This window comes from Theropithecus gelada, chromosome 19 (genome assembly GCF_003255815.1).
Source record: "Theropithecus gelada isolate Dixy chromosome 19, Tgel_1.0, whole genome shotgun sequence".
NCBI lineage: Eukaryota > Metazoa > Chordata > Mammalia > Primates > Cercopithecidae > Theropithecus > Theropithecus gelada.
Window position 1 is genome coordinate 35,181,649 of NC_037687.1, and position 12,091 is coordinate 35,193,739.

The 12,091-nt window shown below is 54.1% G+C and overlaps 2 protein-coding genes across 3 annotated transcripts; both read left to right on the forward strand.

Annotated features, from left to right (window-relative positions):
- On the forward strand, positions 1 to 7,322 carry RPS5 (ribosomal protein S5). Of its 2 annotated transcripts, XM_025368898.1 has the most exons (6): positions 1 to 293; positions 1,087 to 1,195; positions 5,471 to 5,680; positions 5,854 to 5,982; positions 7,015 to 7,113; positions 7,200 to 7,322. In XM_025368898.1, exons 2-6 carry the CDS (start codon positions 1,088 to 1,090, stop codon positions 7,266 to 7,268), a joined length of 615 nt encoding a protein of 204 aa, XP_025224683.1. In that variant the 5' UTR covers positions 1 to 293; position 1,087; the 3' UTR covers positions 7,269 to 7,322. The 2 variants fall into 2 exon arrangements, with proteins under 2 accessions (XP_025224683.1, XP_025224684.1); XM_025368899.1 differs by having other exon boundaries at positions 1 to 1,195.
- Positions 7,323 to 8,719: 1,397 nt separating this feature from the next.
- Positions 8,720 to 9,679, forward strand: RNF225 (ring finger protein 225). The gene has a single exon (XM_025368897.1). The coding sequence runs from the start codon at positions 8,720 to 8,722 to the stop codon at positions 9,677 to 9,679; it is 960 nt and encodes a 319-aa protein (XP_025224682.1).
- Positions 9,680 to 12,091: the final 2,412 nt, after the last annotated feature.

Consider the following 12,091-nt stretch of genomic DNA (forward strand, 5'->3'; position numbering starts at 1 on the left):
GGCAAGTACGGGGTAGCCAACATCCGCCAGACCCGCTTCTAGGGCCGCTTTTGCAACTGCGCATGCGCTTGCGCTGCACCCGTTTCTTCTAGTCCAAAAGGTTCCTCTACATCCTTCCTCCGGATTGGTCCTTAGGGACATGATGGCCTTTTACGCAAGCGTCGCCCCTGCTGACCCGGAAGTTTTCTTCCCAGTTAAAAGCGTTGGCCCGCGGCGGGCGGCCTTTTCCTGTCTGTGCCAGGGCGGCGCGTGGTCTTCCGTGAGCGACAGAGACGCTCAGGCTGTGTTCTCAGGTGAGACCGCCGCGGGGCCGGGGATCCTAGGGACGGTTTATGGTCTTTCCGGGATAGTACCCCGCGACCTAGGCCTTTCTCATTAGATCTTACTTCTGTCTCTGGAAAAAAAAATGTAGAAGAAACGGGCGCGGTACCAGTTACTCTTGACTTCTTCCTGGTGCTTCGCTGCTTCTACCTTTTCCCCATAGCGGGGCTTGGGGATTTTGGTTTGGACTATGCAGTTGTACTCTGAGAGGAAATTTCTATTTCTTAGGCACACAGTGCACTCTTCTGCTCTGTGTAACTTTCCTTCCTTAATAGCAGCCCCTAGAACCTTCATACTGTCGGTCAAGAATCGAAACCTTTGGGTTGATTGTGCCACGCAGTACCTACCGTGGTCCTTGATGTCATATAGCGGTCCCACCTCACGGCCAAGGAAACAGTCCGAGGCAGAATGTTAACTTGGGTCAAAGACCATGTGAATGGCGAGGTTGTGGTTTGAATTACAGCCGATGCAATGTAAGGACATTTGGCATCTGCTGAGCCGTTATACCTTGGTCCCAATGCAGCAGCTGTTGACTGGTGGGCTGCCAAGTCTTGCGCCCAGGGGTTCTAGGTGAAAGACAGATGCTTCTTGCTGACAGCTGAGTAATTTTTCGAGTGCTTGAAAACACGTTCACAGCCTGTCTTGGTCCTTTGCGACTCCCCAGTTCATCAGCTCTGGGGCTAGCCTCAGAGTTGGGGATGGGTGCACCTCTGCTCCATGCTAGCTGGGCTCTGACGTTTTTTTCTTGTCATCACCCTGTCCCAGGATGACCGAGTGGGAGACAGCGGCACCAGCTGTGGCAGAGACCCCAGACATCAAGCTCTTTGGGAAGTGGAGCACCGATGATGTGCAGATCAATGACATTTCTCTACAGGTGAGGGGAACTTGTGATTGGCCTTCCCGGCTGGGGGCGGAGATTATTCCAGGAAGGAACACATCAAAACTTGTTGATGTGCCACTAAGTCAAGAATAGAGGTCATAACAGGTAAAGAAGGGATTCCTTGACCACCACATCTACCACATCCGCTCTTACGTCCTGTTCAGAGATGACTACAACTTTTGTCAGGAGAGGACTCCTTCACCAGAAGGAGCATCACATCTCACATATGGTATTTTTGTTACTGTTTTTGTAGTAAAATACATAATATCCAGTGTCATTCTTCTGCATGTGAATATCTGGTTATCCAATACCATCTCTTAAAGAGATTTTTTTCCCCCAATTGAATGGCCTTGGCCACTTGTCAAAAATCAGCTGGCCGTAGATGTATGGGTTTCATTATGGATTCTCAGTTGTATTCCATTGGTCTATATGTCTGTTCTTACACCAGTACCACACTTTCTTGCTTTGTATTAAGTTTTGCAATTGGGAAGTGTGAGTTGTCCTACTTTGTTCCTACTCCATACGGTTTTACACATACCCTTTTTCTACCCTCCCCACCAAGGCATCATTAAGAATTTTGTGGGCCTTAGGAACTTTCACTTTTGTGAGCCCTTCCTCCATTAAAAGAAAATATTTGAAATTAAATTTTGTGACTACATTGGTATAAAGATGAATATAATTTGGGTTGTACTTTATTCACTTTCCTCCTCTTTTTCTTTTTTTAATCATTAAAGTTTTATCTTCGAGATAGGATTGCTGTCTGACACCCAGGCTGGACTGCAGTGGTATGATCACAGTTCACTGCAGCCTCGATACACCTGGGCTCAGGGGATCCTCCTGTCTTAGACTCCAACTAGCTGGGACCACAGGTGCATGCCACCAAACCTGCTACCTTTTGTTTTAGAAAGAATGAAAACTTTTTTGTTGTCTGTAAAGATGTCAGGGGACTTAGACACCTTACCTAATGGATAATTCAGCCTTGTTTTTCACTCTGAATATCTTGTACATCTTTCCTTCATGGGTTATTTCAGGGGGTCCACAAACATACATTTATTTATTTATTTATTTATTTATTTATTTATTTATTGAGACAGAATTTCGTTCTTGTCGCCCAGTCTGGAGTGCAGTGGCACAATCTCAGCTCACTGCAGCCTCCGGCTCCCAGGTTCAAGTGATTCTCCTGCCTCAGCCTCCCGAGTAGCTGTGATTACAGGTGCCTGCCACCATGTCCAGTTTTTTGTTTTTTTGAGACAGTTTCACTCTTGTTGCCCAGGCTGGAGTGCAGTGGTGCAGTCTTGGCTCACTGCAACCTCTGCCTCCTGGGTTCACGCGATTCTCCTGCCTTGATGGGGAGGGGAGAAAAAGAGTATGTGTAAAACTGTATGGAGTAGGAACAAAGTAAGACAGCTCACACTTCCCAGTTGCAAAACTTAATACAAAATTCTGCTGTCCTGAGTAGCTGGGATTACAGGCACATGCCACCATGCCCAGCTAATTTTTGTATTTTTAGTAGAGACGGGGTTTCATCATACTGGTCAGGCTGATCTCTTAACTCCTGACCTCAGGTGATCCGCCCGCCTCAGCCTCCCAAAGTGCTGGGATTACAGGCGTGAGCCACTGCGCCCGGCCTAATTTTTGTATTTTTATTAGAGAGGGGTTTCTGTTAGCCAGGCTGGTCTTGAACTCCTGACCTCAGGTGATCGACCCGCCTCAGCCTCCCAAAGTGCTGGGATTATAGGCATGAGCCGCCACGCCTGGCCTTATTTATTTGTGAGACAAGAGTCTCACTCTGTCTCCCAGGCTGGAGTGCAGTGGCATGATCTTGGCTCACTGCAACCTCTGCCTCCTAGGTTCAGGTAATTTTCCTGCCTCAGCCTCCCCAGCTGGAACTACAGGTGCATGCCACCACGCCCAGCTAATTTTTGTATTTTTAATAGAGACAGGGTTTCACCATGTTGGCCATGCTGGCCTCAAACTCCTTGATCTACTAAACATTTGTTAGGTGCCTGTTCCGCTAGGGAAATAAACATCAACAGGAGTTCACTGTATTTTAAACACCTGTGCAAGGCTCCACTGTTGGGCCAAACCCTTGCTGGGGAATTTGGTGTGTGCAATTTTTTGCTGCATAATGAAAGCCCTGCCTGAATGCCCTTCACCAGACTGTGAGTTTTTTTTTCTTGCAGCCAGACTATGAAAGAGTACTGAGAGTTTCAGTGTCTTGTGTTCTTTTCCCATCATTCCTTGTATTTGTAGAAACAGGTAGTTTGTATATATTCTAAGAGGCAAGTGATAGAATGGCCTTGGGTACATTTTGTAATGGAGCTATCAACAGCAGTCTTCTTTGAATACTCATAGCTCCTCTCTTCCCCTGTACATACACAGGGTTAAATTTTTGGCATTTTTCTAGATTTTTATGGGGGGATGGCTATGTAAGTATAAGAAGGCTTGTTAAATGATTGTTTTAAAACTGTGGTTCTGGGCCAGGCGCAGTAATCCCAGCGCTCGGGAGGCCGAGGTGGGCAGATCATCTGAGGTCAGGAGTTTGAGATCAGCCTGGCCAACATGGTGAAACCCTGTCTCTACTAAAAATATAAAAATTAGCCGTGCATGGTGGTGCGCACCTGTTGTCCCAGCTACTTGGAAGGCTGATGCAGGTGAATCACTTGAACCTGGGAGGTGGAGGTTGGGGTGAGCTGAAATCATGCCATTGCACTCCATTCTGGCCAACAAGAATGAAACTCCATCTCAAAAAAAACTGGGCCGGGCATGGTGACGCATGTCTGTAATCCCAGCAACTTGGGAGGCTGAGGCAGGAGAATTGCTTGAACCCAGGAGGCGGAGGTTGCAGTGAGCTGAGATGGCGACATTGCACTCCAACCTGGGTGATAGAGTGAGACTGTCTCAAAAAAAAAAAAAAAAACAGAAAAGTTCTCGGCCAGGTGCGGTGGCTCATGCCTGTAATCCCATCAGTTTGGGAGGCTGAGGCGGGCAGATCACCAGGGGTCAAGAGTTCAAGACCAGCCTGGCCAATGTGTCGAAACCCCGTCTCTACTAAAAATACAAAAATTAGCCTGGCATGGTGGCGTGCACCTATAGTCCCAGCTACTTGGGAAGGTGAGGCAGGAGAATCGCTTGAACCTGGGAGGCGGAGGTTTCAGTAAACCAATATTGCACCACTACACTCCAGCCTGGGAGACAGACTCCATCTCAAAAAACAAACGAGAAACAAAAAAACTGTAGCTCTTATGGTCCCCTGTCTTAGGGGACACTTAGCAATGTCTGGATACATTTTTAGGTGTGAAAACTGACCGGTATGGTGCCAGGCACCGTGGCTCATGCCTGTAATTTCAACACTTTGGGAGCCCAAGGCGGGCAGGTCACTTGAGGTCAAGAGTTCAAGAACAGCCTGCTCGAAATAGTGAAACCCCTTCTCTATTAAAAGTACAAAAAATTTAGCTGGGCTTGGTGGCGTGTGCCTGTAATCCCAGCTACTCAGGAGACTGAGGCAGGAGAATCACTTGAACCCAGGAGGCAGAAGTTGCAGTGAGCCAAGATCGCGCCACTGCACTCCAGCCTGGGCAACAGCAAGACTCAGTCAAGGGGGAAAAAAAAAGAAAGAACAGGCCAGGCGCAGTGGCTCACGCCTGTAATCCCAACACTTTGGGAGGCCGAGACGGGTGGATCACGAGTTCAGGAGTTCAAGACCATCCTGGCCAACATAGTGAAACCCTGTCTCTACTAAAAATACACACTCAAAAAAACTAACTGGGCATAGTGGCAGGCGCCTGTAATCCTAGCTACTCTGGAGGTTGAGGCAGGAGAATTGCTTGAACCTCGGAGTCAGAGGTTGCAGCAAGCTGAGATGGCGCCACTGCACACCGGCCCGGGTAATAGTGCGAGACTCCGTCTCAAAAAAAAAAAAAAAGGCGGGGGATTGCCAGTGGCATACTAGATGGCTGTTAAACATCCTGTAGTGTGCAGGATAGCCCCCCAAACAATTATCTGGTCCAAAATCTAGTCTCCTTAGATTCCCACTCTTTGATTATAAAGAAAGTATACTTTTTAGCGACTTGGTAAAGTCACCTGTTCAGGGTTTTTTTCCTCATGGTGGATGGGGCTTATATCCAAGTCCCCTGGGGAGGCATACCAGGGTCCCAGACGGCTGTTGGACTACCCGAAATGGGTACTCGATTTCTCCTCTGGTGTCTGGCCAACACCCATGCTGCTCCTGACCATTTTCCCTTCATTTCCTGCTCCCTGCTGCCCCAGGATTACATAGCAGTGAAGGAGAAGTATGCCAAGTACCTGCCTCACAGTGCAGGGCGGTATGCCGCCAAACGCTTCCGCAAAGCTCAGTGTCCCATTGTGGAGCGCCTCACTAACTCCATGATGATGCACGGCCGCAACAACGGCAAGAAGCTGATGACTGTGCGCATCGTCAAGCATGCCTTCGAGATCATACACCTGCTCACAGGCGAGGTAGGGCTCTGTGGCCTGGTGAGGGCAGGCTGTGCCCTCAGTACATCCCAAAGCCCCACGGTGTGTATGCCAGGCTTATCCCCTGTGTGGTGTGGTCACTCTTGTTTTAGGGGTGAGGAAGGGGGAGGAATGCATGGGGCTGGATGTCAGGCTCATAGCCCCCTTCTCTCTAGAACCCTCTGCAGGTCCTGGTGAACGCCATCATCAACAGTGGTCCCCGGGAGGACTCCACCCGCATTGGACGTGCCGGGACTGTGAGACGACAGGCTGTGGACGTGTCCCCACTGCGCCGTGTGAATCAGGTGAGCCTGGGGCTTAGCACGTGGCAAGGTGGACACAGCCATGGGAGTGGGTGGGGTCTTGCCTGGGGCAGGAAGGCTTGTCTCTGCCTACATGTTTTACCTGCAGCATCACTTCCTCTAGGAAGCCTTCCTGGATTCCCACCCTGCATAGGGGCAGATCCAGGCTCTGGGTCCTCTTCTGGACCACATTTCGCAGAGGTCTTTCCTTTGGGTGTATATTTTTACACTGTGTGTGTATATGTACTTTTTTCTTTTTTTTTTTGGATAGTTTGAGAATCAGTTGCAGATATTCCGATTGTGTTTCCCCTGAACACAGCAGGTGTCTTAACAAAGATGACCTACTCGCATCGTCACCCCCAGGAACGAATTTAACAGTAATAGAATAGTCAAATCAGTCATTGTTGCATTTAGCATCTGTGCCCAGAATGCCCTTTATAGTGGCTCATTGTCAATCGGGTCCAAGTTAAAAGCAAATATATTGCCTCTTTTTTTTTTTTTTTTTTTTTAAAGAAATAATTGAGATCGAGTCTGTGTTGCTCAGGGTGTTCTTGAACTCCTGATCTCAAATTATCCTGTCCCCTCAGCCTCCCAAAGTGCTAGGATTACAGGCATGAGCCACCACACCTGGCCGCATTTTTTGTTGTCGTTGGGTTTCTTGTTGTTTGTAGAGGTGGGCTTTCACCATGTTGCTCAGGCTGCTCTCAAACTCCCTGCCAAAGTGATCTTCCTGCCTCAGCATCCCAAAGTGTTACAGGCGCAAGCCACCGCGCCTGGCCAGCTAGCAGTTTGCTGTTGAGACGGATCTCAATCTCCTGTCATTGGGGATGCAACTTCAGCCTGTGTGTGTGTGTCTGGACACTTGATCTTGTGACCCTCTGTCTGATTGCAAATCTGGCATGATGTCACCTCCCCTTACCTCTTGTCTCAGTGGACCTATGGGTGACATGGCTGACAGCATCTCTTGGGGGTGGGCCCACGGTGCTGGGAGGACCGCAGTCTGTCCTTTTTGCCTGACCCCTGCTCTCTCCCTAGGCCATCTGGCTGCTGTGCACAGGCGCTCGTGAGGCTGCCTTCAGGAACATTAAGACCATTGCTGAGTGCCTGGCAGATGAGCTCATCAATGCTGCCAAGGTGGGTGAGGGCACTCTGGTTGGGGGGTCTTAAGTTCGGTGTTTGTGGGGGTCCTTCAGAATTCAGAGCTGTTTGTCTCCTTGCAGGGCTCCTCCAACTCCTATGCCATTAAGAAGAAGGACGAGCTGGAGCGTGTGGCCAAGTCCAACCGCTGATTTTCCAGGCTGCTGCCCAATAAACCTGTCTGCCCTTTGGGGCAGCCCCACCCACCTCTGCCGTTGTCTGTCTGCGTTGGGGGTGGTGTGGGTGGCATAGTCCTGGTGGCCTTGGGAGCTGCTCACCTTCCTGACCTGTTTGCCTGTGGGGACCTGGAAGCATTGCTGACCCAGAACTGTGGCACCCCAGGGCTAGCAGGTGGGGCACCGGAAGCAGGCCAGGCTGCCTGGAGTGTCCCAGCAGGTACTGGAAATGAGATGGGGTTGTCCATAACTTCTGAGGGCGTGGCGTGTGAGATGTTGCTGTGGTCTGGGTGGGTGGGTGGCTTGGGTGCCTGTGAGGTCTGGGTAGTCACAAGACCATCCTGAGAGGCTTGTCACCTTGAAGTAGCCCTGGGGAGAGCAGGGAAGTTCAGCTGTTGGGGCCACTTGATTTCAGATCTCTAGCTTTGCCCTCCTCTTGGAGTGTGGGCTGGTTTCACCCTGGCTAGGTTGCACTCCTGGTTACCTCCCCGGCCACACTGGTTGTGGCTGCAGCCCAGGCCTGTACACCCGGTTTCCGTGGGCTGTACGGGTTCCCTTCCGCCAGTGTCCATGCAGTGTCATCAGGCTGCTGGGGACAGGTCGGGACCCACCCAGGGCCACAGGCTGGTGACTCTGGTAGAAGACTCATCAGGTTCTGAAGGGTGGGGTGGGGTGGGCCCAAGCCCACCCTTCCACAGCCCCCATCATCTGGCCAAAGCAGGCTTGGTGTTCATCCTCATGGCGCTGGCCCAGGGGGCGGGGCAGGCAGTCAAACGGGTCCAGCGGGTACCTGGGACCTGGAGGGGTGGCCCCAGATGAGCACCCTCCCCCTGGGAGGGTACTTTTGAGCCCAGCTGCAGGTAGGCCGGAAACGGTCAGAACAGGCAGGGACACGCCACTGGCCAGAGGGAGGAGGCGTCCACAGGTAGGAAGGGTCCCACAGGCCGGCTGGGGTCTGTCATTGCTCTGTGGGTGCCCCCTGGCTCCTGTGCTTGGCTCCTTTCTCAGCAGAGTTCCTTTCCCAGCCTAGGTGTCAATGTCGCTTCCACTGGGGTGTTGTATGGTCCTCCAGGTTCTCTCCCCCGAGCTCCTGAGGGCTGCATATCTCTGCTCCTCTCTGGGTTAGGTCTTTTCCATCCCTGTCTGGAGTCCTCACCATCTCCGTGTTCAACTTGTCTACATTTCCAATTCAGGAACTGGTCCCCTGTGGGTCCATTCCTATCCCCAGTCTCTGCCTCGGGCCTCCCCATCTCCCCTGCTCCTGGAGGTAACTATACCCTTCTCAGGATGGTCCTGCTCTGTACTGGGGGATCCTCTCTAAAGTACAGTCCTCAGTCTTCCCTGGATTCCCTGGTGGGCTCAGAACCCGCTCCATGCTCCACCACCTTCTTCCCTGCCTGACCTCCTCTCCTCGCAGGTCCGTCCCGATGCCCTGCCCTCGGCCGTTCTGGCTCCGCCATTCCCGGGCCCCCCAGGGCTCGGGTCCCAGCTCCCCAAGCAGAGGGGAGGACCAGGAGGAGGAGGAGGAGGAGGGGGACGGCAGCCCAGGCTCCAGCCCCATCCTGTCCCCCGCCTCCCCGGTGGAGTGCCTCATCTGCGTGTCGTCTTTCGACGGCGTGTTCAAGCTGCCCAAGCGCCTGGACTGCGGCCACGTCTTCTGTCTCGAGTGCCTGGCGCGCCTGTCGTTGGCCACGGCGGGCGGCGGCAACGCTGTGGCCTGTCCAGTGTGCCGCGCACCCACGCGCCTGGCCCCCCGCCGCGGACTCCCCGCGTTGCCCACGCAGTCCGGTCTCCTGCCCCGCGACGCGCGCGCGCCGCCCTCTCGCCAGGGGTCCGTGCGCTTCGACCGGCGCCGCGGCCTCCTCTACCTGCGGCCGCCGCCGCCCCCGCCCGGGCCGCGCAAGGCCCGCGCCCCGCCGCCCCCGCCGCCTCTGCGCCTGGGCCGCCCGCTGTCGCGCCGCCTGTCGCTGGCCAGCCCGGCCTGGGTCTTCAACGCGGCCGTGGCGCTGGCCGTGCTGGTGGCCGCGGGCCTCGTGGTCTCGGGCGTCTACATCTTCTTCCTCATCCCGCACGCCACCTCCTCCGGCCCCGCGCGGCCCCAGCTCGTGGCGCTCGCCCCAGCGCCAGGCTTCTCTTGGTTCCCGCCGAGGCCCACGCCGGGGGTGCCCTGGACCCCCGCCTGGACGCCACGCCCCACGGGCCCTGACCTAGACACAACACTGCCAGGAACTGCAGAAGATGCGCTGGAGCCCCAGGCAGGGCCCGAGGATCCGGCGGAGAACAAGGGGACGCTGGACACGCGATCGGACGGCACGTGGGGCACAGAGGCTGGCCCTGGCTGGGCCCCGTGGCCACGGGGTGCGAGGAGGCCGTGGGGCCCACAGTAAGAGCGCCAGCACTGCAGTCCTGCCGCCAGGCCTGGCACCTCCGTGTTATCTGGGGCCTTTAGCAGGGCACACAGCACTTACCTGTTTCTCCAGGCTGGGGCCTGGGGCAAGCATCGTTGGCATTGTCATCGTGGGGCTGGACCCTCTCAAGGAGCAGACACTGCAGTCATCCCACAAGGATCCTCTGGGAACACCCCTGGCCCCCATTCTTGTGGCTGTACAGCGGAGGGTGCCCTGACCTGACCTCCATAAGGGTCCTGCTAGGGCTTGCTCCTGCTCCGGAACCCCTACTCCGTGGGGGTGCAGGTGGAAGCATCCCTGATCCTTATCCCTTGTAGGAGTCCAGCTGTGGACACCCCCGACTGACATCCATGCAGGTGCCCAGCCAGGGGCAGCCCCACACGGATCCCTGAACGGGTCCTGCTGGGAGTACCCCCATTCATCCTCACCACAGAGTGCCGGGGGAGCGTCCTTACCAGCACCGGAGGCCGAAGCACTCATCCTTCGGACTGGCCACAGGTGGCAGCCATCTTTGGAGGGCAGAGCTGCTGCGGCTATTATTCCCTGGTTATGGCGCCTCCCCAACTGGCCCATTGCAGGGGGGATGTCCCACCTCTCCGTCCATCTGTGGAGTTTGTTTTCTACTGCCTGCAGGCTGGGCCTGGGTGGGCTCCAGCTGTCTACATGCTGATCCTGGGTGTAGAGCTGCCATCCTGCACACTTGGTTGGGGCTGGGGCTCAGACTTGAAGGAGCAGGGTGCCTGGCCAGGGCTGGGGAGGAACTTGAGTCTTAAAGACTGGCACCCGCCGCAATCCTAAGTCCCAAACTGCTCTGGGAGCCTCCACTTCCCCCTGGGTCGTGGCTTCTAGGTTCCTCCCAATATGCTGTGGTGCAGCTGAGCTCATCATGGCTCAGAGAGGCCAAGGTCACCCCAGGGGTCACACAGAGGCAGACAATGGTGGGGGTGGGAGTCCTGGACCTCCTTGGTTAGCCAGAGGCATCCTAGTCCCTTTCCCTGGCCACCAGAGTCCCCATCACCCCCGATTAGTATCTTGGTGCCAGTTACTGCAGTTCTTCCTCCAGGGCTCCATCTGTCCTGCTCAGCCTCCTTTCTTGTGCCTCAAGGTGAACCCTGAGCCTTCCCGATAGACAGCAGCCTGCAGGGAAGGTGGTGTATGGGCTCCTGTCCTCTTCCTCCCAGAAGCCTTCCTGGGTTAGTTATGGGGGAAGATGGCAGCTATCCTCTGTGCAGACTGAACCTGGGGCTTCTGTTTCCTCCCAGGCCCTGCACCCCCGCATCCTGCCTCACCTCACTCTGGGATGGAGTGCTGTGTTTTGGGAATGGGCACCCAGCATGTTCCAAAGAGAAATATGACTTCTACGTGGCTGGAGGCTCCTGTTTGATTTGTTTACGTGTGTTCTCAGCATCAGTATACCAGCATACAGTAGGTGCCAAACAAGGGAGTGTCAGAATTGCAGGTGACCCAGGCAACCTGGGAATGCACCCTGGGCCCAGGACTGTCTAGAGCTAGCTCTGGTGTAAGCTGCTGCTTCCAGGTGGGAACCAGAGGAGGAATACTAGGGAGTCCATAGTGTGTCTTCCCAGACCAGTTCTTGCCCACACCCACATGCCGATGTCACCCACAGGGGCTGGGACCAGTGTACTGAGTCACTGGGCAGCCACAGCCCAGCCTCATAGGGAAGAAACCTGGTCAGACAGCAGCAGAGTTGGTGGTCTATTCATTTTCTCTGGCTGCTGTGACAAAATACCCCCAACTTAATTATTTAGGACATGCGTTTATTTATTTATTTATTTTTGAAACAGAGTCTCGCTCTGTCGCCTGAGCTGGAGTGCAGTGTGATCTCGGCTCACTGCAACCTCTGCCTCCCAGGTTCAAGCAATTCTTCTGCCTTAGCCTCCCAAGTAGCTGGGATTAGAGGCGCCCGCCACCATGCTGGGCTAATTTTTGTATTTTTAGTAGAGACAGTGTTTCACCATGTTGGTCAGGCTGGTCTCAAACTCCCGACCTTGTGATTTGCCCACCTCGCCCTCCCAAAGTGCTGGGATTACAGGCCTGAGCCACCGCGGCCAGCCTTAATTAATTAATTAATTAATTATTTTTTTTCTGAGACAGAGTCTCGCTCTGTAGCCCAGGCTGGAGTGCAGTGGCGCAACCTCGGTTCACTGCAACCTCTGCCTCCTGGGTTCAAACGATTCTCCTGCCTCAGTCTCCCAATTAGCTGATATTACAGGCGCCTGCCACCATGCCCGACTTTTTGTATTTGTAATAGAGACGGGGTTTCACCATGTTGGCCAGGCTGGTCTTGAACTCCTGGTCTCAAGTAATCTACCCACCTCGCCTCCCAAAGTGCTGGGATTACAGGCACGGGCCACCATGCCTGGCTAAACA

Coding starts and splice junctions, on each gene's coding strand:
- RPS5 (XM_025368899.1), top strand. CDS start 1,088: ATGACCGAGTGGGAGACAGCGGCACCAGCTGTGGCAGAGACCCCAGAC. Junction 1,196..5,470: donor TCAATGACATTTCTCTACAG/GTGAGGGGAACT, acceptor CTGCTGCCCCAG/GATTACATAGCAGTGAAGGA. Junction 5,983..7,014: donor CACTGCGCCGTGTGAATCAG/GTGAGCCTGGGG, acceptor CTCTCTCCCTAG/GCCATCTGGCTGCTGTGCAC.
- RNF225 (XM_025368897.1), top strand. CDS start 8,720: ATGCCCTGCCCTCGGCCGTTCTGGCTCCGCCATTCCCGGGCCCCCCAG.